The 25,299-nt window shown below is 41.0% G+C and overlaps 1 protein-coding gene across 2 annotated transcripts in view; it reads right to left on the bottom strand.

The window, feature by feature from the left end:
• DENND6A (DENN domain containing 6A) overlaps positions 1 to 25,299 on the bottom strand; it is a 1,110,795-nt gene that overhangs the window by 1,022,903 nt on the left and 62,593 nt on the right. For both annotated transcript variants that reach the window (XM_044078774.1, XM_044078775.1), the window contains exon 2: positions 2,842 to 2,880. In XM_044078774.1, the coding sequence (XP_043934709.1) occupies positions 2,842 to 2,880 (39 nt within the window). The remainder of the gene's footprint in view (positions 1 to 2,841; positions 2,881 to 25,299) is intronic.

Consider the following 25,299-nt stretch of genomic DNA (forward strand, 5'->3'; position numbering starts at 1 on the left):
AGCATTTTAAGGAATAGGTTATTAAATTCTGTGACAGCTTCATTGAGGGGTAGTTGGCTGAGAAAGGTCCAGTTAATAGCACAGAGTTGACTGTTTAGTTCATTAGGGTCAAAGGGTTTTAGTTTGTGGCATGCTTTGATTGTGTGGGGTTTGAGTATGTGTGGAGTAAAACAGAGGAGTTTGATTGAAGAGTGGTCACTGAGGGTGTCAGGTACAATTTTTGGTGAAGTGATAATTTTGGGGATGTGATACTAGGATCCAGTCTAATAAAGCTGTGTGGGTAGTGGATTTAGTGATATAAGTAGGTGTAGTTACTAGTTGGGTGAAACCATGCAAGTTAATGGAGGTGGAAGGGGATATGGTGGTGAGTGTTGACCAGCTGATGTTGACATCCCCCGATTATAGTCTCATTGAGGAGGTGAGAGGACAGAGAAGAAAGAATACTTTCTAATATTGTAATGCTGTTGCCAGGTGTGATGTAGATTGCAGCAATGCTAAGTGAGGTGTAGAGAGTGATTTCATAGTTGGCCAAAAGAAGTTCTGCAGGACAGTCTGAAGCGAAGGGGGATATTAGAGAGGTTGCTGTGAGGTTTTCAGTGTACATGATAGCAACACCACCTCCTTTGTTTTGGTTCGACCTAGTCGTAGGATGTTATAACTGGGGGGGTCGTTATCTGAGATGAGGGGTTTTAGCCAAGTCTCGCAAAGGGTTATGATGTCAGGTGAGTGCAGTGAAATCCAAGAATGGAATTCAGCAGTTTTGTTTACTAGGCTTCTCAGGTTGATGGAGTAAAATGAGATGTGTTTTTGTGGGATATGGGATTAGGGAATAGAGGTTTGTATTAGGGTAATATCAGGGGGTGAGGGTAGCCCTGAGCCAGGGTTGGGATGTATGTCACCTGCGAATAAAAAGGAAGAGGAGAGTAGGGATTGGTTGAGGTTTAGGTGTAGAAAGTACTTGAGTTTTCCTTTTGGGTGGGTTGGCTTAAATGAGCTAAGTTTTGTTTGGAGGTAGGGTTTTAGATACGTGTGGAATGGTGGGGTTAAGAAAGAATGAAGGAGTTGAGGGAAGACTGGTGGATAAGTAGATGTGTACGGCTGATGAATAGAACAAATTTCAAAAAATCTGAGTACTATTAAAAGCATTACCATTAATAAGTCCACAAATCACAGAATACGTAACCAAGCGGTGTTTCTAATGTGGCAATTATTCTGAAAAATCTGGCTGTTATGCACAATATACTAAAAGGACAAGTGATGCTTGAGAAAGGGTTTAATGGAATTAGAAAAAAAACACTGCAAGTTTTATTTAGACCAATTTACCTTAAAATATCTTAAAATGCAATAGTATTGAGACATAAAAAACTCATCTGCAGCATAATTTTAACAAGATATGCTGGTCAGTGTAAAAAATGTCACAAGATTCTTCACAATAAAATGAAATGGTGTTCAAGGTCCCAGTTTTACATAACATGGTGTCTTTCACCGAAAGTATAATAAAGTAGTGAAATGCTACATGCACTCTCCGAGAATGTTCCTTTCAATATATTAAAATGTTTTATCAGCTTAATAAATAGACCTCACTCCTACTCTTTATGACAAATACCACAGGATTTTAAAGAAATGTCATGGTCAATTTCTCTCAGTATTATACACAGTTCTGATACAGCTGCAAACAGTAAGGTGATAATGATTTTGATTTAGTTTACTGCCGTTTTAGTAAGGGAAGCACTTTGTACTGCATCAATGTCCTCCCCAAGTAAAAGATTCTTATGTTTATATAGACAGTCCCCGGGATTCAATAACACCTACACTAAGTGTACACCATTCTGAGTGAACAGACAACACTGGCATAACTCACATCTTATTCCTTCTAATTTTAGTTTTCGTAGCTTTAAATGTTGGTAAGGATTCATAAAGGATACTGCAAAGTGTAGACTGCATGTATGCTTAGCTAAGATAATCTTTCTGAGTGACTAGAACGCACAAAAAATGTGGTAGGGATGTTCTTGAATACATACATGCAGTGTTCCCTTAGTGTAAGCATTATTGAATCTGGCCCAGTACAGATGCGTGCCTTGTATTTTAGCCAGACTCGGTTATACTAAAGACAGGATTTGTGATGAAACAGTAAACTAAAATCTAAATTGTAATGGAAAAGTAAGCTGCATCGATAGCAGATGCACAGTATGTTAACATTAAAAACACACGCCAAAATGTGTTAAGAACAGCATTTAAGAGAATAAATGAAAGTGAAATGTGTCAGCATGGCAAAGCTCCATACGGTAACACCATGCATCTTCCTTTTTACAGCACCATCAGACCTAATAAAACTACTATTACTTTAAAATCTGCATTCTAAATGGCCTGTACATTTTTTTACAAGCTGATTCTGTGTAACTTCTTAAACTGGAATTATTATGCAAAATTATTTGACTGTACACATTGGTGACATTTTACAAACATTCCCCTTATCTCCAATCTGAACTGCCACAGAATAATAATAAATAATAATTTTAACCAACCCTCTGCCAGTGCATTCTCAAAGCAACAGCTACGAGACAACAAAATGTAGTTTCCCCAACCCCACTGATGCCAACATTTTCAACTTTACACAACAAATGAAAGCCTGTCTAAAGGTCACATTCAACAGAAATAATGCAGACAGGAAGTGAACAGGAATAAACTAAGAACTGAAGTACATGGGAGAGACTATGATATTCAAATGAGCATATTAACAATACACAATAAAAAAGATAAGTTAATAAGGTTGCAACTGCTAACCATGCTTAGCTCTTTCAAATCTAAAAACTAAGAAGAAATTAAAGCTTCTCAACTTACCTCTTTATCTGTTAGCTTTGTGTGAGGTGGGTATACTACCTAAAAGACAGAAAAATAAAATGTTTGCCAACAACAAGCAAATACAGCATATCAGACTTCTGCACCTATGCAGCATCTGTACATTCATAACTGCTTCACTTACAAATCACTGCCATTATAGTTAAAATATACAAGCAGCAGAAGAAAAGGCAACACAAGACAGTCCGTCCACAGATTTTGTGAATCCCACTGTTTAAACACAGCAACAGTCCAACTTAATATTGGCAATTCTTCCTGAAGTCAATTATTACAGATGTCTAACATATGCCCTAGCCAAATTTTCCCAGTAGCAGAAATACCACGTCAGATCTCCCCTAAAAAAAGGGGTCATTAGCCTATTAAGACTAACCTGGTCAACAAAGGATAAATAAAAACAAAAATAAAAATAAATATATTCATGAAGCAAACTTTACAGCCATAGCACCCATTTTTCATACAGCACCTTTACAACAACAATACATTTTTTCATTAAAAAAATAATAATCTCCAATCCACTGGGTACAAAACCTTCCATAATGCACACAGAGTGGAAGAAGCAAGCAGAATGGCATAAGAAAGCAGTCAGTTTATCTCCATTACCTTGAACTTCTTCAAATAATCTCAAATATACGAACAGGCATCGCAGAGGACAATGTTTCTGAAATTTTAAAAAATTAGTACGACAGGACAAAGAACTCTCACCTGATGGAGGCAGTTTTCAGAGGATATCTGCTCTATTTTAAATTTAATCACAAAAGCAAAGTTTAAAAAAATTTTAATATACTCCCAATAAACTGATGGTATAAAGATACAACTTAGAAAATCGAGCTGCAGCTTAGTGAAAGCTGGTGATGAGTCACAGGGCTTATGTAGTGCACAGAGTGTAGCCATTATGCTCTAAAAAGTACAGTTGTGTACACTTACCATAAATGTAGATGTTCGTGTGCATTCACTGTTGCAGTCATTACATTTGGGTAATCTGCTGGCAGGTTGCCCTCAGTTGGCCTGAATTCCAAAGTCTTGGGTCCTGCATCGGTTGCTGTCTCCTCTCCCATGACGTCAGGTCGTCAGTGGTATAAAACAAGCAGCCAACGTCATTTTCTTTAGTTTTATTGCCCCAGATGTCAGGTGCCCCCAAAAAGGTAGCAAAATATATATATATATATATATATATATATATATATATATATAAACTATACACATGCAACAATACAAACGTTACCTTCATCTACAAGCAAATACACCACATAGGTTGTAGAAGATGGTGAAGGAAAGAGAAACTCCAGAATAAAAGGGGGATGGCGGGCGGGTAACCTGGACTGCAACAGTGAATACACTCGAACATCTTCATTTATGGTTAAGTGTACACAACTGTACTATGTTCTTCGTGTTTCACTGTTGCAGTTATTACATTTGGGTAGAATCCCAAAGCTATGGATGGGAGGCTGGAGCTAAACAGCATTAGGGGCGGCTGTATGGCCCTGCAGAACTGCATTGGCAAAGCCTGCCCTGGACTTAGAGTAGAGAGGCAAATGATAATGCTTTGTAAAAGTGTGAACAGAACTCCAAGTAGCAGCCTCTAGAATGTCTTTGGTTGGTACTCCTCTGAGAAAGGCTGCTGATGTAGCTGCAGCTCTGGTGGAATGAAACCAAATGCCCCTTGGCATAGGTTTGCCATTGTGTAAGTAGCAGAAACGAATGCAGTGGCTTATCCACTTTGAAATAGTCTGCTTTGAAATTGCCTTTCCTTCTGATCCTGCAGCATATGTCACTAGTAACTGCTCAGTTTTTCTTAGAGATTTAGTCCTGCTCAAGTAGAATCTTAGCTGTCTATGTACGTCCAATGAATGCAGAATCCCTTGTTCTGCGGATTTGGATAAAAGGTTGGCAGATGAATAGTTTGGTTAAGAGCCACCTGGAAACCACCTTAGGCATAAATGAAGGATTGGTCCTCAGGGACACCCTGTCTGGGTAAAAAATGATAAGACTCCACAGCCATGAGGGCCTGTAGCTCTGAGACTCTTCTTGCTGAAGTAATTGCCAGGAGCAGGGCTGTTTTCCATGATAAGAACTTTAGGTCTGCAATAGCAGCTGGTTCAAATAGAGGCAGGGTGAGCTTTTCCAACACATAATTGAGGTCCCATGCAGGAACTGGTGATCTTCTGGGAGGCCTTAAATTTTTGACCCCTCTGAGATACTGCTTTAGTAAAGGATGAGAAAAGACTGGTGGCTCTGTGTTGTAATGAGTCGAGATGGCGGAGGCATGGATTTTTATTGATGAAAAAGATAGGCCTTTGTCAAGCATCTCAGTCAAGTATTGTAAAATCTGAGGAATATTTGGCTCTGCTGTATCAGCTCCTTGTGCTTGGTTCCAAGCACAGACTCTCTTCCATTTATCAGCATAAGATTTTCTAGTACTAGGCCTTCTGGCTTCCAAAATGACATCACAGCTTTACTAACTTTGAATAACTACATGATCAGCCATGCTGCCAGGTTCAGTGTTTGGAGCCGATTGTGCAGGATTTGATTGTTTTGTTGGGACAGTAAATGAGGTATTTGAGGCAAGTACCAAGCTGGGAATTGAGACATGTTCCTTAGGATTGGGTACCAGTATTGGCGGGGCCAGTCTGAGGCAATTAGTATCATCTTTGGTTTCTCCTGTCTGACTTTTAGTAGTACCTTGGGAAGAAGAGGCAGAGGAGGAAAGGGATAAACTGATAGGTTTTTCTAACTGAAGGATAGGGCATCCACTTTCCATGCTTGTCCGTGACAAGTCCTTGTGCAGAATTTTTTCAGTTGATAATTTAGAGGAGAGGAAAATATGTCTGGTCTCCCCCATTTCTTTATTATCATGCTGAAGACTTGTGGATCTAGTTTCCACTCGTGAGGGTCCATAAGATTTCTGCTTAAAAATCATCTTCCAGAGTATTTTGCTTTCCTGACAGGAATTGAGCTTGAAGATGTACTTGGTAAGTCAAGGCTGTGTACCACAGTGCCATGGCTAGTCTGCAAAGGGGGTATGGAGTGCATGCCCCCCTGCTTGCTTATATACCACATCACCGTGGTGTTGTCAGTCTCTATCTGTAGTTGTCCTGGATGAAGTAAGTCCTTGAAGGCTGTCAGGGCATTTTGAACAGCTAACATCTCTTTTTGATTGATATGCAGATGCATTTGTTTTGGGGTCCATATGCCCTGAATGCATCTTTCTGCCAGGTGGGCCCCCCATGCATAATCTGATGCATCTGTTGTTAAGGTAGACAGAAAGCCTGTCCCATGTTCTGGTAACATGCCTTTGCCCACCATAGAAACTCCTGTTGTAGGCAGGGAATGAGAGGAATCATTGCTTCCAGACTGTGACAATGTTGACTCCATAAACTTTTTAGGTACCATTGTAGTTTCCTCATATGCAGTCTTGCATATGGAATCAGTAGGATGCAGGATGTCATGAACCCCAAAGCCTGTAGAGTTTGTCTTGCAGATAACTGGGTTTTTGTTGTCATCAGTTTGAAGTAAGTAGTCAGTTGGCTGTTTGTCTGGTGTGAGGAAAGCCATCTGGGCAGTTGTATTCAAGCTTGCACCCAGGAATGTTATCTTTTGAGAGGGTACCAGCTGTGATTTCTTTTCATTTATTGTGTACCCTAGGCATGTTAGAAGCCTTTTCACAAACGCTGGGTGCTGAAGAAGAATGTCCCTGTTCTCTGCTTGAATGAGACAGTCGTCCAAGTAAGGATAAATCTGTATACTTGTTTGTCTGCAAAATGCAATTACTGGTGCCAGGCACTTTGTAAAGACACTGGGCGCAGTAGATAAGCCAAAGGGCAACATAGAGAATTGGTAATGCATACAGCCAGCCTTGAAACGGAGGTATCTTCTGCCCGTTTCCCTTATTGGGATATGCAGCTATGCCTCTTTTAGATCTAATGTCACCAGCCAAGCGTTCCTGCCCAGCATGGGCAGAAGCTGCTGTAAAGTTAGCATTTTGAATTCTGGAATGTCCAGGTATGTGTTCAAAATTGATAAGTCCAGTATTGGGCACCAGGCCTTGTCTTTTCTGGGTACCAAGAACAGTCTTGAATAAAAACCTTGTCCTTTTTCCTGTTCTGGCACTGGCTGAACAGCCCCCATATCCATGAGGGATGGAACCTGTTTCTGTGCCTCTGCCCATTGATGTTTTGGCAGATCCAGCCAACCATTTGCCATTGGCAGAGTATGGAAGTGAAATCTGTATCCCTGAGATACTATGTTTAGCACCCACTTGTCCTGGGTTAATAACTGCCAATTTTGAGCAAAAAGTGCTAATTTTCCCCCTAAGGGTGCTGCCAAAAGGTAAGTGCTTGGTGATGGCAGAGGGAAGTCATTGGGACTGTTTTCTGTAGGGTTGCGCTTTATCTCCTCCAGATTTGGAAGTAGAAGCACTCCATTGCTTTGACCTGTAAGAAACTTGTGCCTGGTATCTAGAACCTTTAGGGCGTCTGGATTTGCCCCTTTGAGCTCTGTCGGACACAGGAAAGGACCAATTTTTTGTAGGCCAGTGTCTACTGAATCTTGGTGGCTGCACTTGTAAGAAGTCTTTTACAGTTTGCATAGACTTAGCTTTGTCTTCCATTTTCTTTAAAACCTCTTCTGCCTTAATACCAAACAGAGTATCATGCTGTAAAGGTGCATCCAGTAATTTAGCTTTAACATGATCAGGCAAATGTTGCTCTTTTAGCCAGGCATGCCTCCTAATCAAAGATCCAGTAACTGCGGCCCTGCAGGAGGCCTCTAAGGAATAAAAACCACATTGCAAAGTATGCTTTCCAACTTGTTCAGCTGCATGCAATAACTCCTGCAATTCTTTATTTTCTGCACATTCAGAAATCAACATCATTTTCTGTTTCAGCAATCCCATAACATGTATGCATATGAAACTGGCAGTTTAAGGCCCTAATTGCCAAGGTTGCAGATGTATAAACCTTCTTTCCCCATCTATCCAGTGCCCTTGAATCTCTGTCAGAGGGGGTAGGATTTTTTGCTGTTGAGGCCTTCCCCTTTGGACCCTGTGAAATAGTTTCAGGGTCAGCAGCAGGGTTTCGAAATAAAAATTTGTGCGAGTCAGGGACCCTGTAATATCTGTCTGGCTTGCTGGGACCCGGTGGTAAGGAGTCTGGAGTCAAGCTTGACTCCGAAAACACATCATCCACAATGTCTAAAACAGGAGGTATGGCTAAAGGCCTATGCTGAGGGAGAAGAAGGAAATCCCTGAGCCTCTTTTTTGATTCTGAGAAATCTTGACTCTCCCAGTGAAAATGCTCCCTCAAAGTATGCAAGGTTTCTCCAAATGAATAATTCTCAGGAAGTGATGCAGATGACACAGATTCCTCTGCATCAGAATCCTCATAGGGAGGTACAGATAATTCCTGATCAGAAGAGGAATTAGAAGAAATAAAAACCTGATCTGAAGAGTCATAATCAGTGTCTTGCCTAGGCCTCTTATCAGGAGGGGGTTGGGAACCCCTGATCAAGGTAATTAGGTCTTCAGCCATTTTGATAATCTGTTTTTTGGGCATAGAGGCCTGTGCAGGTGGCTCATGCGTCATTTTTTAGCTTTAGAAGTTGCTTTTGTCTTTGATTTTGAAGCTGTCGTCGGTTTTATATAAAAATGTTGAGGCCTGAATATATCCTCAAAAGCCGGTGCCTGCTCAGCGGCTCTGGACCCATCCGAGGGAGAGATATCCATGGGTACAATACTTTAAGTATCTCGTGGCATGCCGGACTCCATATGGGTCTTGGTAGGGGCCTGCGACTCGAAGGTAGCAGGTAGCAGGGGCTTCGAAAGCATTTCACTGAGTACCGGCTAACCGGCGACTGGCTTAGGAGAAGCATTGTCGTCAGTTTTGGACCTCAACGGTCTGTCTCTGTCCTTTTCTTTGCGTTTTTTGTGTACTCCGGTAGTTGGATTGCTATCCGACGACATTTCAGGGTAGTTAAATCTGTTTCCAAAATATTTTGAGGCAAAAATATACCAACGCTTAATAGTGCATTGGCTAAATCTAGCACAAAATCGACAGCCAGGCACGTTGTGATCAGGGCCTAGGCAAGGAATACAGTATAAATGAAAATCCTTATGAGGTATTTGCTTCCCACAAGTAATACAATTAACTTTTTCTGACATCGGTATGGAGCAAGAAAAAAAGTTTCCCCAACGGGGTACTTAGCTTTAGTGAAGACTTCGGTTCTGAAACTCGAACTCGAAAATTTCAGGAGTCGGACGACCAGCACCTGTGAACTGCTTCTGCTTCGGGCACCATGCGGCAAGAAAAACTAAAGAAAATGGCATTGGCTGCTTGTTTTATACCCCTGACAACCTAACGTCATGGAAGAGGAGACAGCAACTGACGCAGGACCCAAGACTTTGGAATTCAGGCCGACTGAGGGCAACCTGCCAGCAGATTACCCAAATGTAATGATTGCAACAGTGAAACACGAAGAACATCAGGCTTGTTGTGCATGCAGCGCACTAATTACGCTCTGATATTCAGAACGAGACAAGCCAGTTAAGCAGCAGGAGTGGCGCAGGACCTGAACCTAAATGTTAAGCCCCCTGTTCTTATGTTATGGTCAGTTTCTGTGCTAGGCAGTAAAATCTGCCTGTACTGACAGTGTCCACAACTTCTGAAACAAATTCAGTTGTTAAAATAACAGGCTGTAGAAGCATCCATTTCCTGATGGAAACAAACTCTGAAACTCAAACGGATGTCATTATTTAGAGACTTCAGTCCTCAAAGGTTTGTCTGGAAACCACAGATTTTATAACAGGCAAAAATTATGAAACTATAATCTGGATGTCCTGCCAAAATCTAGACAGTTGAGAGATATGAAAGGGGAGTGTAAACGTAACAGACTACATTACACTATCTTCTCTTGACAGCGCTTTCAAAGTGTTTTACGGGTTTGAAAGCCAGGAAAGCACTTATAGATTTTTTCCCTGCAAGTAGTACTACATGGAGCAGGTCAAGCTCCATGCACTTCGAAGAATTATAATCATCTCACTGATTCTAGCTCCTTATTATGTGCTCTTGACGTGGATGCCAAGACTGACATCTCGAATTTCAATCTCAAGGTGAATTTCTTGGTATCCATGTCTCAAACACATAAATGGGTTATGATGAGTAACCCATTCATAATCTTCTATATTAAACACTTTTCTGACATCAGTGTAGAAAATATATAAGGATGTTATAAATCAACAATATTATATACAGAATGATTAAGATTAAGATTCAGTAAAATTAAGTTCCAGTCAGACTGCATAGAGAGAACAAAGAAGAAAAAAAAGCCAAAATATGGATAAAATACAGTGCAATCATGCATAGAATAAACTTATACTTCTAAACACTTTTGAAATATGCATGTATAAAATGCCACATTATGAGGTGGAAAAAAGTTCCTTAAATGTATTCTGTTATCTATGTGCTGAGGTGGTAAGTTAACTGTGGCAAATTCTGCAAAGCAATACTCTTCAGTGCATACTTGAAGCATTCAATGGTTTCTAGATACCTAATGTCAGTAGGCAGGTAGTCCCAGGTAGTAGGTCCTAATCTTGAAAAGACTCTTGTATACAGCAGTTTTAATTTAGGGGCCTACCAGAGAGAAACTGCAGCCCTGTGTACTTCTGAGTTCATAAGGGTTGTCTTGTAAAGGCAGTTTCCTTCTTATAAGGGGCAATAACAGAGCTTTAGAACTTTGTAAATTATAGCACTTAGAAGAAAGTGGCTCTATGAGGTAATGAAAGCCATTTGGATTTTTTTTTTAGCAAACTACAATACTGCACATGGGAGTTTGCTAAAAGAATGGATCTGCACAATATTCTTAGCAGTCTGCATTATATGAGTATTGAGGGCTGAATTCATAACAAGAAAAGGAAGGCCACAGGTTCATAGGTAGTTACTAGACTTGCAGTAAGGGGAACCATTGAGCTTAGCCAAAATTCCCAGTTGCCATCAAGCTCTGTCTGGATAAGTTTCTTGCTCAAGGTCACTCAAATGCAGGCTCAGGGACTCAAACTCTGTACCACAGGAACTATAGTCAACATCTTTAACCCAATGCACCAACTGCCAGACATTCCAGTTAGTATTAAAATGTTTTTCCAATGGTCCTGCCAGCAGTGAGTGAGAGGAGTTAAATGATCTTCTAACAATTTTAACTGTGCAAGAACTTTACCACACATGCAGATTTTGTAAATAAATGACAGAGAAGGGACAAGTATATGGCCTAGGTACCTCTGTTCAGTGACATTTTTATTTTTTCACTTTATTTGTATTCATTTTCCAGGGTAGAGCACTGATCTCCATGGGCTTTCAGACTCAGCCCTGGAGCAGTGTCTAGTTAAGTGACTTGCTCAGTCACACAGTTAAGTAATGGAGGCTGAAGGACTCAAACCTTGCACATTAGGTATTATGTTCATAGGTAGCTACTAGGCTATTGGCCCTAGGGCCTATACAAGCCTAGCCAAAAAGGTACCCTAGCTTTCGCCACCCAAGAAAATTATTTTCCTGTGCCCCTGTCAAGCAGAACACAGAAGTGATCCCCAGGGTGAATTTCCTATTACCCATCCAATCATCAAGATTTTTCTTGAAGAGTGCTAATGAGGAGCTCTGTTTGACATAGATAGGTAGTCTGTTCCAGAGTATGGGAAGTCTCTGGGACAGGAATCTATCCCTCCAGCATGTTCTGTTTATTGTGGTGACAAGGTTTAGGTCCCTACAGCGTGTAGCTCGGAGGGATTGGGATTTCTTTAAGTGGTGCATGTCCAACAGCTCTGGGTTTGACATAGCTTTGTATGTTAGGCAGAGATCGCCTCTGAGTAGGCGATATGCGACGGAGTAAAGCTGGAGATTTTTGAGACAGTCTGCGTAAGGCATCTGTTTGAGGCCAGTAATCTTCTTTGTGAGGTATTTTTGCGGCCTTTCCAGTTGTTGTAGATGTCTTGTGAGGTACATACCAAAAGGGGCATTGTACTCTATAATGGGTCTAATGAATGATGAGTAGAGGGGAACAATGACCTCTTTTTTTTCTGTATGAGAAACCTTTTGTGATGAGGTGTGCCACGTATAAGGATTTCCTGACCACTGTGGCGATGTGATTATCAAAAGGAGAGACTACTGTCCGCCTGTGTCCCAAGGTCTCTTATCACACTTTCGGTATTAAGTAGACTACCGCCTATGTGGTAGTGCATGGGTACAGAGTTTGTACCAAAGGGGATGACAATGCACTTTTTGGCATTGAGCTTGAGACCATGTCTTTGACACCAGGCATCTGTCTCAGTGAGGCCCTTTTGTAGGATGTCCACATCGTTAGAAGTTCTGATTATGGCTCCTAGTTTGCAGTCATCTGCAAATTTAGTTAGCCAAAGACCATCTGTGTTAGCCTGTACTTCAGAGAAGTAGATACCAAACAGGAGAGGACCCAGGATTGAACCCTGTGATACTCCACTTGTCACTGGTCTGAAGTCTGATTTGGAGTCTGCTGCTTTCACAGTGTGGGTTCTGTCAGTAAGCCAGTTGGCAACCCATCTTGTGACATACAGATTTATACCTAGTTTAGTGAGTTTATCTATAATTCCAGAGTGGGGGATGGTGCCAAATGCCTTGACGAGATCTAGATAGGCTGTGTGAACCCCCTTACCCTCATCTATGGATTTGGTGACTACTTCAAAGAAGTCTATCAGGTTTAGGAGACACAATCTGCCTTTTACAAACCCAAACTGTGTGGGATCCAGAGTTTGGAGATCTCCAATGTCTTTGTTTATGAGTTCCAGGATGACACGTTCCATGGCCTTGCAGACAAGGCTCGTCAGGCTAATGGGGCGGTAGTTCCTGGGGTCTGTTGTGGCCCCCCTTTGTGGAGTGGGATAACTGTCGCGGTGCGCCACTCAATGGGCACAAAGCCTGAGGTGAGGCTATGATTGAACATGGTACTTGGGTGGGGTGCCAGTTCATTCTGTAGTTCATGTAGAAGGCAGCCTGGGATATTGTCAGGTCCCATGAATGCTGTGTTCTTGGCTTTGGAGAGTGAGGTTTTTACCTGTGCAGCCGTGATTGCAGGAACTTTGCATTCTTCCAGTATAAAGATGGGTCCTTTAGGGGGTGAGAGGGGGGTAAAGTTAGCACTGAACCTATCTGCCAGGATGTTGGCAATATCAGTTGGTTCTGTATATTTAGTGTCATTGTGCTGTAACTCAGAGCAGATATGAGTGTTGCTATTAAGATTTTTGACATCGCTATAGAATGCTTTCTGGTTGTCTTTAGAATCAGTGGCAATTTTGTTTTCATAACTAGCTTTGGAGGATTTTATGAGGGATCTCAGCTACTTACTGAGGCTGACCAGGGAGTTCCTCCAATCGTGGGATTTTACTCTTTTTTGCAACAGTTTCTTTCTTCTGTTGTAGAGTTTGTTTATGGCAGAAGACCACCAGATTGGCTTCCTTGGAGGATAGCATCTTGGTTCTGTTAGGGATAGCACAATCCAAGCACTCGTGTAAGTGCTTATAAAGTGCATTTGTGTAGGATTCAGCAGTCGTACCTCTATTGTCCATCTGCATGGGTGTCGTGAAGTTTGCCACTTCTGTCTTAAGAAGCGTGAAGTTGGCTTTGGAGAAATTTGTTACAGTTGTTTTCCTAATGGGGGGTGGGAGCGGGATGTAGATGTCTAGGGTGATTTGCTTGTGGTCGGATCTGACCAATGAGGGGTTGACCTCCACCTTACAATCTTAATTTCTTTGGTAAGGAGAAGACAATAACATTAGTTTTCTTATAGTTAATTGGTAGCATGTTAGATGTGGGCCAGGTGCATAATTTAGTGAAGTTGGCCTGTAATTTGGTCTACAAGGCAGAGTTGCTTTTACTGGATTACAAGAGCACCATATCACCTGCATACATTATTAATGCACATCTTGGTAGTTCTATGGGTAGATCATTGACAAAGAGGGAAAAGAGTAAAGGACCTACCACAGAACCTTTTTGTACACCTGTATTAACTGTACCAGCAGTAGAGAGCTACACATTACCATGGACTTGGAAGTTTGTGTCTTTCAGAGAGCTGAGAAACCAGCAGAGTGTTATCTCTAAAGTTGAGTCTTGTTTGAGTTTACTGACAAGACGGTTATGACTGGCTGTTTCATAAGCCCTTGTCATGCCAACAAAGAGACCTGTAGTAACGAGTTTCTCATTTATGTTGCAATAAATGGTATCAGTGGCCCTTACCATGGCAATGAAGATAGTGACAATGTTGCAAAAGCCATGTTATGCATCACATAACAGACCATAGCTGTTAATGTGGTTAAATAGTTGTTTGTACAAATGTTTTTCAAACATTTTGGTATTAGGACATACGTTAGAAAAAGGTCTATTATCCTTAAGCCCATTAGGAGAGACGACTTTAGGTATTTGGATTGTAACTACAAGCCTGAACAGAGAAAGATGTTAAAGACTCATGCAAAGAGTTTTTTTACCCAACTGCAAGCCTTAGAAAGGCTGAAGAGATGATGATGATACCTTCATGTTCACCTCAAAAAAAGGATGATTACTGGCCACTACCAGAGCTGGTGAATTCAAGGAATTAGATCTTGGAAGGATTACAGATACATTTTGTCAGCTCTATAAGTATGATGATATAGACACCTTGAACCATCTGCCCACTATAATGTCCCCCAACTCAGGGCTGATGTACCTGTGATTACTGTAGCCGATTGAGTGGGTAAATGAATAGGAATGCCCATGGAAAAACTGGCAAGATTCTTCCACCACAACAGGTGGTGCTTGCAAGATCTACAGATGACGGTCTGGCAGAACACGGCAATTTGTGACTGCTTGACTATTAAAGCTACTGCAGAACTCCTCATATGGTAGACAGCATAAGGAACCATGGGAAAAGTTGCACCCATGAGACCCAGTACAGGGAATCAGAGAAGAAGGGAGACTTTTAAATAAGGGAAGATACCTTCAGATGAAGGTATTAGATACTGTCTGTCAGTAGTAGTGAACTAAGTGTTTTGGAACCCAAACTGAAGTCTATTAATGTCATCAGCTGTGAAAGCATTAGCTGTGACATTGAAAAGTGTCATGTTATTATATGAGATCAGGATAATGAGGTCAGAGACTACCAAGTACCATAGCTTGAAATGCAGAAGAAGACAGTAGACAGTCAACTAAAGAAGGAAATATCTTGACTCCCTACAGTCTCTAATGAGCTGCTACCACAGATATGCACTTGGTAAACATCTTTGGGGCTTAAGCAAGACTAAATGGAAGAGACTAGAATGGATAATGACAGTCTTCAACTCAGACAGGTATGAACCTCTGGGACCATTTGGCAATGAGAAAGGTGCCCTGGAGGTCCAAAGAGCGCATCCAGTCTTCTCTGGTTAAGCAAGGAAGGATTAGACAACTGCTACTTGTGGCCATACAAAAGTTTTCCTTTGGGACAAAGGTATTTATATCACCTATGTTTAATATGGATTTTTTTTAATACAGACAACCTGGAATAAAATCCAAATCCTTTCTGGTATGATGGGACCTCATGCATGGCTCTTTTAAAAAGAAGGGCTAAGAGATTAATTTATACCACCTCTTTCCAACAGGGCACAAAAACTGGGCAAGTGTGAGGAGAGTAGAACTTCAGTTGAATGAAATGGAATCCTGACTGTCTTGACTGATCTGTCCTTGGTGATTAGCTTGTAAGTAGAAAGATGAAGAAACTGATGACCCCCAACTGGCTCCAAAAGGGTGTAGTTGAGCAAGGCTTTAGAGCTGCTGCTAAGCACCTGTGAGTTGCCCACAGCTGCCAAATGATTGCCAAGGACCCTTAACTCTGGGACCATACAACCTCTGGAAATCCCTTGGCAGTTAAGAGCCTAACTGGTTTGTTACTGTATGACATGACAAACATTTGGCATTTGCTCCTCTGTGTCAAGGTGCATTAATACAACCAAACCGGACACTCACAGACATACTGTTCTCTATGTTCTCAAGATGGGCCTTAATATCTAGTCCAACAAACTCTTGAAAAGGAAAGTTAAATGAAAGCCACTTCCATGTCCTCAGCAAAGTCCATTAGGTAAAGCCATGCATGATAGCGATTGGTAATATCAGATTCCCACAGCCCTAGTCAAATCTTTTGCTGCACTGCACGTGATACACATCACGAGGACTGTTCTAGCCAAGACAGCTACTAACAGGGAAGAAGACTGTCCTTAGCAAGTCTATCATCTCTATGTGCTATGGTCTGGTGTACTTCATCTGGCAGATCCCTCCAGAAATTATCTAGCCCACATGATGGATTAAGTGTCCTAAGCACAGGACATGCAGATTCACCTTCAGATATGATCCACTATTCCTGACTATCTGGTGGACAAAGCACTGGGATTTCTGACATTAGAGCAGCTGTTGAACTTATAGTATCTAATTTGGGAGTCTGATCAAAAACTCCTCTTCCTGGAAGGCTTAAGGATATGGACTGCCTTCTTAGGTATTCAAGCAATCAAATGCTGGCTTTCCCAAACTGCATTGGCTGCTACTTTAAAAATGTCCACTAATGTGGGAAGATTGCTGAGCTGACTGAATGGTTTCTGAAGTGTCCTTGGCATGGAGGACATGCTGCTTGTGGGTCACACCCATTCAGCTCGTAAATTTCTGGGAATTCTTCAAACATGGAGTGATCGGGGGGATGTTGGGGAATTAGCATCCTCACAACCAAGACCAATAGAGGAAGATTCAACAGGTGACTCAATATACTTCTTGCAAATATCTTTTGGAGGGGAACAGTCCAAAGATGAGGAAGACTGCCATTTTGGAGCTGAACCTATACTGGGAGCTTCATAAGGTCCTGGGTCCCTCTCTGCCCTGTTACAAGGAAGAGGGCTCATACAAGGAGTCATTGAATGACAATAAATAAGCTAGGGTTCAAATGGGAAGCAGCATGAGGGTACAACAAGAAAGAGGTTTGCTGAACTGGCAGCACGACCAAATTGGGGACTGGTTCAGAGATGAGGTAAATGGAACGCAACATTCCAGCACTGGGCTTGAAGGGCTGAATACTGAAACTTCACACTGATAAGCAATGATGCTGCAGCCCAACCATCAACCTCAGAGGCACTGTCTAGCCTGGTAGAAAGGACACTGTTAATATCAACATGGGACTGGGATGTCAAGGCTGGATCGTTACGATAGTTAATTTCAAAAATCAAATGTTGACTTCTCAGTCAGTTTTTGATAAGGGCTCTGTGATGTTATGAGGTAGTGCCATCTGTACCAGGGAGAGTAGGGCAGTACATGTGTACATATTCCAACACAGCTACCTGGAGGTTTGTAAAGAATTTAAGCTATTTGACAATCACACTGATTGGTACAGATGTTTGAGTTAAAATATATTTGTAATGTTACTTGTGTTAAAAATGCATCAACAGTAGGTCCTTCTGGACAGAAAGAATGTATGCGTGTATATTAGGTTGTATTGTCATAACTGATCAAATGTGTGTGTTTATCAGAGAATCCTGAAAGTGTGAAAAATGAAATTGTGTTCTAGGTTTCAAATGCTGCCAAAGAGCTTAGCAAAGCTCTGTATGTATATATTGCACCAGAGGCAGGTGACCAGAGGTGATGTCATCCTCTAACCAACATCTGATTTCTCTGGAAGTCTCACAGCAGCACTTTGGAAACTGCCAGGAAAGCTTTCTGACAGGACATATATCTCACACATCCACACAAACAAAGGGAGACATCATCTGGCTTTTGCTGTGGAAAGACACTCAGCACACATCAGCTTGCCTTGCTTTAGTAAGTAATCAGGGAACAGTAACTCTTTAGTCAATCAGGAACATTTAGTGAGAATAGTTGGACCCGCGGTAGTGGTGCTGTGGTAGCGTTGTCGCCTCACAGCAAGACATTGTCCCATTCGATTCTCAGCTAGAGTGTCTTCTGTGTGGAGGCATGCGTAAATGGGCGTGCCTTTGTTGAAGGTTGTGCTCCAGGGCTGGTAACTCGGCACGTAAAAATCCACAACCAAACATTAGCGGACCAGAGTTCCGCTGTGGCGATTCCTAACCGGGATAAGCTGAAAGTACACAACAACAGCAACAAGTTTAATACCATTTCCTGTACCTGTGAAAAACTATCCAACTGTATTATTTTCTCTCTCTCTCTGGTTAAAACTCTGTTTACTGTTTTCCATATTCTCCCATTTCTGTTTTATAAATTTATCATTAAATATTTTAATACCTTTAGTACCTTTCATTGTGGTTGTACTTATGCTTGTTTTAGTGACACTGTGGCCACACCTGAAAGCCTTGCTGCTTTGGTCACATCCTGCCATTTGTATTAGCATTAATTCTACACAATATAATTGGGTACTCTTTGTAAGAGCCTTAGGGTAGCTGACTGGTGGCAGTGTGATTACCTCAGAGTCTGGATAGAAAGGAGTACAGCCAGTAAATCTATGCCAGCTTTTCTCAGGTGTGTATGAAACTCAAATATGTGTGTGTGTGTGTCAGCTACTGGGAACAGGGATTCTGAGCTCCAATGTGGTCAGTGTGTAGTTCTGCACGGGCGTGGAGAGAGAGAGAGTCCAGCCCCACATCTGCTCCCTAAGCGTTCTTAAGGGAAATTGTGTTTGATGCAGGTTGCTGTATCTGAACATACTGTGTGAAGCCATCTTTTCTCTTAGTGACCAGCCTTCAATGGAGTCAGTGGTGAGTATCGAGTCTTCCTGATTTCTGGCCCAGAGTAGGAACCAGTCATGGCCTCCATCACCACAATGGTCAAGACCAGCATCCTCACGACTAGCACCAGGAAATGCAGTGCTAGTGAAAATAATCTTGGTGGGGAGAAACACAACACTGGACTTCCAGTAACCAACAATAAAGGGTAAAGAAGAGCACCTGAAAGCCTTGCCTTAGCTCCAAGGATTGTTAATGTCCACCTGTCATACTTACAATTTTGAATGACAAGGGTAGGAGTATGAGCCAACACTGAAAGCTTACAGAACTTCTCTGTTAGGACTCATATCAGACAAATTTGACAAACTCTTGTTACTGTCATGTTCCCAAGACGAACTCAGCCAAATTCACTTCATGGGAAACCTGAACCTCAAACACTGGTAATGTCAAACACCGATAATTTGGAAGGACAAATCTCTCCCCATCTCAACCCATGTTAGCGCTCATCCCAAGATTGCATTCGATTTGTATTTTGGCACTGTCAGTTTTCATGGACATGAGTTAGTGTTATGACCATTCAAATGAGTCCATCTTGGGAACATGATAGTTAACCATTCAAGAGAGAGCTTCATACTTTTCTGCTTGACCTCAGATAATAATATGAAGCTGGTGAGGAAGAAGTCAAACAATTTATATGATCTATGCTTTTTTTAATAAGAAATGTCTGATAGACCCTAATTCTAAGCATTAAACCTCTGGTGGCTATATCACTGAACAAAAACACAGTTTGAACAAAAACACAGTTTGAATGAACTAAAACGTCAAGGGCTTTTGTCTGCTAAACTATTCTATTTTTTAATTTTCTTTTAAAAAACAGCTATTTTTTCCCAAATGGCCTTCAAGATCAACAATGTGGTGGGCCTCAATGCTGAGGAACATGAAGCTTGAGAAGAATCAGACAGAGTCTGAGTAAAGAGAATAGCCTCAAAAACAACTAAATTTAACTGGTTTTGCATTTATTTTATAGTAGAAAGGGAAAACTGTCAACAAATGAAAATGTTATGACCTCCTCCAACACAAATAACACATTTATCATGGTGATCCCGTGGAGGAATCTTCTCCCCAGAGGAACTTTTTTAAGGCATGGCCTCTTTTGGTAAGTTAGCAGATTCTCACATAACTTTAAAACCAGAGAAAAAGAAAAAAAAATCCTAGAATAGTTAAGATTTTTTAAAAAACAGTCACAGTAAAAACATACTAGGCAAGCGATCTTGGGGGGGGGGGGGGTGTCATAAGATGTCTAGCCATATATGTCCTTAAGCAGACAAACTTAAAAGTTTTTAACCACCCTTTTCAAACAGTTAATATAGCCCACCTCCCAAACTGAGTAGGGACATACATGATAACACTGGTGTAAATTTGTGTCTACCTATCCAATCAAGACAAATCTTAAAGCTAGCCAAAGTAGTACTTTGACCAGTAGTGGTAACATAGGCTTGGAATACATTGAGTTAGGAACCTATCCCTCTATCGGATTTTGTTTTTATTTGTTGTAGATTTTGGTGCTTAGTACTGGTGTTTGTAAAACCATCCATTTTACTAAGAATTAGGAGGTCAAATAAGACTGAGTCTTTTAGTGAGGCACAGATCACCTCTCAACAACCTGTCAGCTACAGGAGTATAAGGAGTCAGGATAATCTATTAGAGTAGTTGAAGGATTTAAGACCTTCAGATTTTCTTGGCAGAAATCTTTGGGGCCGTTCAAGTTGAGCAATACTGTTACATATGTACATAACTCAAGGGGCACTATGTACATACGACAGGGGGCACTATATTCAAATCGATAGGTTTGACATGGGAGGAGTACAGTGGTAGGATGGCTTCCTTGGATTTTGAAGACAATCCCTTGAAAATTAACTAGGCCAGAGAGAAGGATTTCCTGACAATGGCAGAAACATGATCGAATGAGCGAGACCTATCCACATAAATAGGCAAGTCTCTTCTGACTATTTGTCTGAAGAGGAGTACCATTTATAACAATGTATGAGGTGGCACAACTTTTCTGCCAAATGCTACTATGCTGCACTTTTTCCCCCTAATTTAATTTGAGACAATTTTTGATATACCGTGCTGGAGTTGTTTTGCACTAGTGGACAAGCAGATAACACTGCACAGTTTAAAGTTCTCAACAATCTTACCAACTACACTGCCTGGGTATTAGCTTTGATGTCTGCAAAACAAAATAAATAATAGACTTATCCCTGTGGCACCTCACTAGCTACAATTCTACATCAGGTAGGAAAAAAGCAACTTTCACAACTTGGGATCTGTTGGATACCCAATTAACAATCTGGCAGACAATGTATGGGTTTATATTAACCTATACATCAACAATACTAGAGAGTGTGGGAATAATGTCAAAAGCGTTGGGTCAGGTAGAGATGTGCAATGCGCACAGAATGCCCACTGTCCACAGCACCTATAGTTTTTTCAAAGCACCTGACCTTTACAAAATTAAACTGACAAGAATCTAGATCAGTTAAGTTGCTTATGACTGCATAAATGAGTTCAGCTATGACACCTTCCATAGTTTTTCATACAAGGCTAGTGAGGCTGATGGGTCTATAATTACTGGGGTCTACAGAGGAGCTACCTTTGTGTAGGGGAGTCACTGTGGCTGTTCTCCAGGCATCAGAAACAAAACCTGTAGATATGCATGGGTAGTTTAAGAAGAGGCTCAGATAAGTGCACATTGGCACTGATAAGAATGCATCCTGGAATGTTCTCTTGTCCCATTTAAGTATTTTTAGCCTTTGACATGGGTTATAAAAGACCTGTTCCAAGGTGATTTTATGGTAAACTAGATTTGAGGGACAACAGGCGTAACAATCTGAGTAGGAGGGGTAAGTTAGCATTAAATGCGTCTGACAGTACATTAGCTAAATTGTTGGGGTCAGAATGGGTGATATTATTATGGATTAGCTCAGTGCATTATTAGCCATTTTCCTCAACTTTTCGACATAACTGAAGATATGTAGTTCCTTTTGGAAACTGTAGCACCCTTGAATTCATAAACTGCTTTACATTTTCTAATATGATTTTTTAAGCTCCTTTCTGGCATGTTTCAATGTAGTTTTGAGGTAGGGAGATGAGGATTTCTTGCAGTTTTTCATTATGTTCCTACTTTTGTTTTATTTTATTAATATGGGAATTCCACTGGAGAAGTTTATTCCTGAATAGCTGAAGACTGGTAAGGCAAGGCAAGGCATGGCTCAGAAGGGGGAGGAACAAATCAGATAGGAAAATCTTAAGAAAGCTATTAATGATAAAAGGGGAGAATATAGTCAAACCCAAATGAACTAGAAACACAGTCCTCTCAAAACAAAGGCTGCCTGGCTAAGTTTTGATATCAATCCAAACTGAAGCATGGATGAGGATGATGATGATGAGGAATACCTGGATGGACTGGGCACCACGATGCATTAGAGAATAAAAAAGAGGCCTCTTGGCAGTCTGCGGAAGTTTTCTCTGCCAAGTGTGCCTAATTCCTGTCAGCTATGTTCCTGCTGTTATAGAAGATGTGGCACTGACTTAGCAGATTTAAAAATTCTACCAAGCCTGCAAGCCTGACAGGTAGAATTATGAAGTTACTGTCTCTAGTAAAAAAACAGATATCCCAAAGACAAACCTGACGCCCCAGAAGAAGCATTAGAAGCTTTACAGAAGCCAGGGAAGCTCCACTGGCCCAAAAGTGGGAAATGGAAATGGCCATTAAATGTGCTGTATGAGACCGAACTAAGCAATTCTCCAGGGCAATTAACAACAGCAAAGAGAAAGTATACAACTGAGGTTGTACTACCCAAAATGAGAACTTCTTGCTGGAATAGATCTTGTGTATGAAGGACTTCCAAAAGCCCACCAAATTACTAGGAAAGGGAAAGACATGCAACTAGCAAAAGGAAGTATTCACACCATCAGACTGAGGGCATGGGTGGAAAAATAGAAACATTAGACAGATAATGAACATCCTGATTAGAGGAAATGAAAGAGTGGAGAACTGAATGGCCCCAAAGCACAGTAAACCAAGGCTACTCGGCCAAAAGGGCAACATCAGAAGAAGGCTCATCTCAGAAATTTGGAAATCACGGGAATTGGTAGAAAGACATACATTCACTGCATTCAGCTGATGTTCCGGTCGCTAGAAAGATACCCTCTCTAAGAAGGGTTCGGAGAAGAATAATTGCAATAACCTGCATTCAATGAGAAAGTTATAATAAAAAACGAATAACCAATAAACTTTTTTATGTTAAAACAGAATTTAATATGTACATCAGGAAGCAATTTGTATTAAAGAATGCTTCTTCAAACAGTATACTGAAATCTGCTATCCCAACTTTATATTCCACTCAAAGACATGCATCAACTGCCCAGCTTTCAGGATTAGTTTGAGTCTTACAGATTCACTCAAGCCAAGGTATGGAAAAGTGCATTCAGAACAATCAATAAAGAAAAGTCACACCCTTATTATACAGTTAGTTCTGGATGAGCAGATCCAGCCTGTCAACTGTACATCTAAACCATCAAGTGTTTGGTGACTTGGCATCGGAAACTTTTCCAGGCCACCATCCCCTCCTGTTTTACTTCTGCACAACAGCTTCCTGCTACAAATCTTGGTTTTGCTACATCGGTACATACCAGAAAATAACAGAATAGTAGGAGTAAGGTTCATGTCAGTAAAAGAGCAGGGAGAAGGGTGGATATGTTTATGAGACTGGATATATAGTAAGCACAAAACATTCATAACTGGTGTGAGGAGATCAGTCCTTATCAGCAGCAACAGAGTCCTAAACATATTCTCCTGGGTGATCCCCTTCATCAGACTTACCTCTGACAACTGTGGACCCCAAAGAAAATGTAGAGCTAGGAGATCAAATCCAGCTTTTAGTGTTTTGCAGAAGTATTCAGTGAAACCCAAGTAGCTGCTGCACAAACATCATACAAGAAAAATACTGCAGAAATAGCTGCCACCACGACTGTCTAACCTCTAAGTGCAGAAGGCAAAGATCTGTTGTATTTTTAGTAGCAACATTTAATACAGTCAGTCATGCATAGAAACAAAATAAATTTGGACACACAAGAACACAATTTTTTGAGGAAAGGACAGAAACAAACATTTAGGAGTCTTTCCTTAAAGAGTTGGCCCTGATGACAGAAAATTTAAGCAGTCTATGGACAACCATAACATGCACCAACCATTCTCACTTGTTAGCGTACTTGGGATAGATTACAGATATATATATATATATATATATATATATATATATATATATATATACGCAAACTAATTATGATTTGCTTCAGTGACTACATTAGGCATAAAATGGAATTTGGATGCAATGACACTACTGTTAAAGTGCCTCTCAAAGTCTTGCATACTTTCACAGATGTTAATGATAAACAGAACCTTGCTGAAAATATGAAGTAGCCAAGCATCAAGAAAACTGGTGCTATAAAATTATCCAAATCTGTATCAGTCCATCCAGACAAATGAGCTTCTGGGGACATGTATGACTATTAACTACCATGACATGGTATGAAGAGTCCGTACATATAACTAGATCTGAAACCAAGCCATTAAATGGATGGAGGAGAGGTCTGGGTTAAAATATTTGTAGCAGTAGGGTTCTGAAGGGCATCATATATGCAGGCATTTTCAGAAAATGATGATGGAGCACAGGAAATGTACTTTCCTAACTCTGAACTTGTTCTTTCTGGCTTTCTGTAAAAGTTTTGAAATTACTGGACATGGGAGAATGTACAAAGGAATTCATGGAAGAGAGAGATGAGGACAATGTTGCTCCACTTGGTGATGGCAGAAGATGAAAAAAGATCAAAGTTTCCCCAATGATGGGGCATTTTCTACACTAATGACAACTGAAGGGACCACTCATAAGGTATCAGTAAGCAGTAGGTGGAGCTTATCTGCTAAAGAACCAGTTTCCCTCAGATGCGTCAGTGGCAATCAGAAAATTCCATTTTGACAAAGTCCATGTCCTTATCACTGCAGCTTCTTGACAGATGAAGTTAGTGCAAATTCCACCTTTCATATGTACCAAGCCAATGTCACATCGTCAGTGTGCATGGCTATAGCTCTTTTGGGCAGGGAGCTCTAAACTACCTGCACTGTGCAGAGAACTGCCCTCTCCCCCAAAATCCTGATATGCGGAATGGACTTTGTGTGTGTGCTCATGCTCCAGTGTGCTCATGCTCCAATAGTCTCTCCTTGATGATGTCCCCCATACCATAGAAGAGAGGCATCTATGAAGAAAGCCACTGCAAAACTGGGGATACAAAAGGACTGCCCATGGCAAGATCTAAAGTGTGAAAATGACATCAGAGATGTAACTTGTAAGTCCTGGAAATTCTAGTGTTTTGTGGCATGGGAACTATTAACTGGGACTAAGACTTTCAAAGTCCACTATAAATTCTAATGTACAGCCAAGCTGAGGGAATGATAAACATTTGCATCTATTTTATCCTGTGCTATTACTCATAAACATGCTGTGCCTGTCTGGGTCTGACTTGAGATTCCAAGTTATATAAATGAAGAATCCATTCCTTGGGAAGTTGAGCTCTGCAGACCAAAGTGCATTCTACAAACAGCAGCTTTTAACTGGGACTCTGCAATGTCCTCAATTCCCAAACACAGGAAGTCTTTAGAAATGACGCCCAAACAGAAATTATCTTAT

This window comes from Protopterus annectens, chromosome 7.part1, assembly GCF_019279795.1.
Source record: "Protopterus annectens isolate FY-2018-M chromosome 7.part1, PAN1.0, whole genome shotgun sequence".
NCBI lineage: Eukaryota > Metazoa > Chordata > Ceratodontiformes > Protopteridae > Protopterus > Protopterus annectens.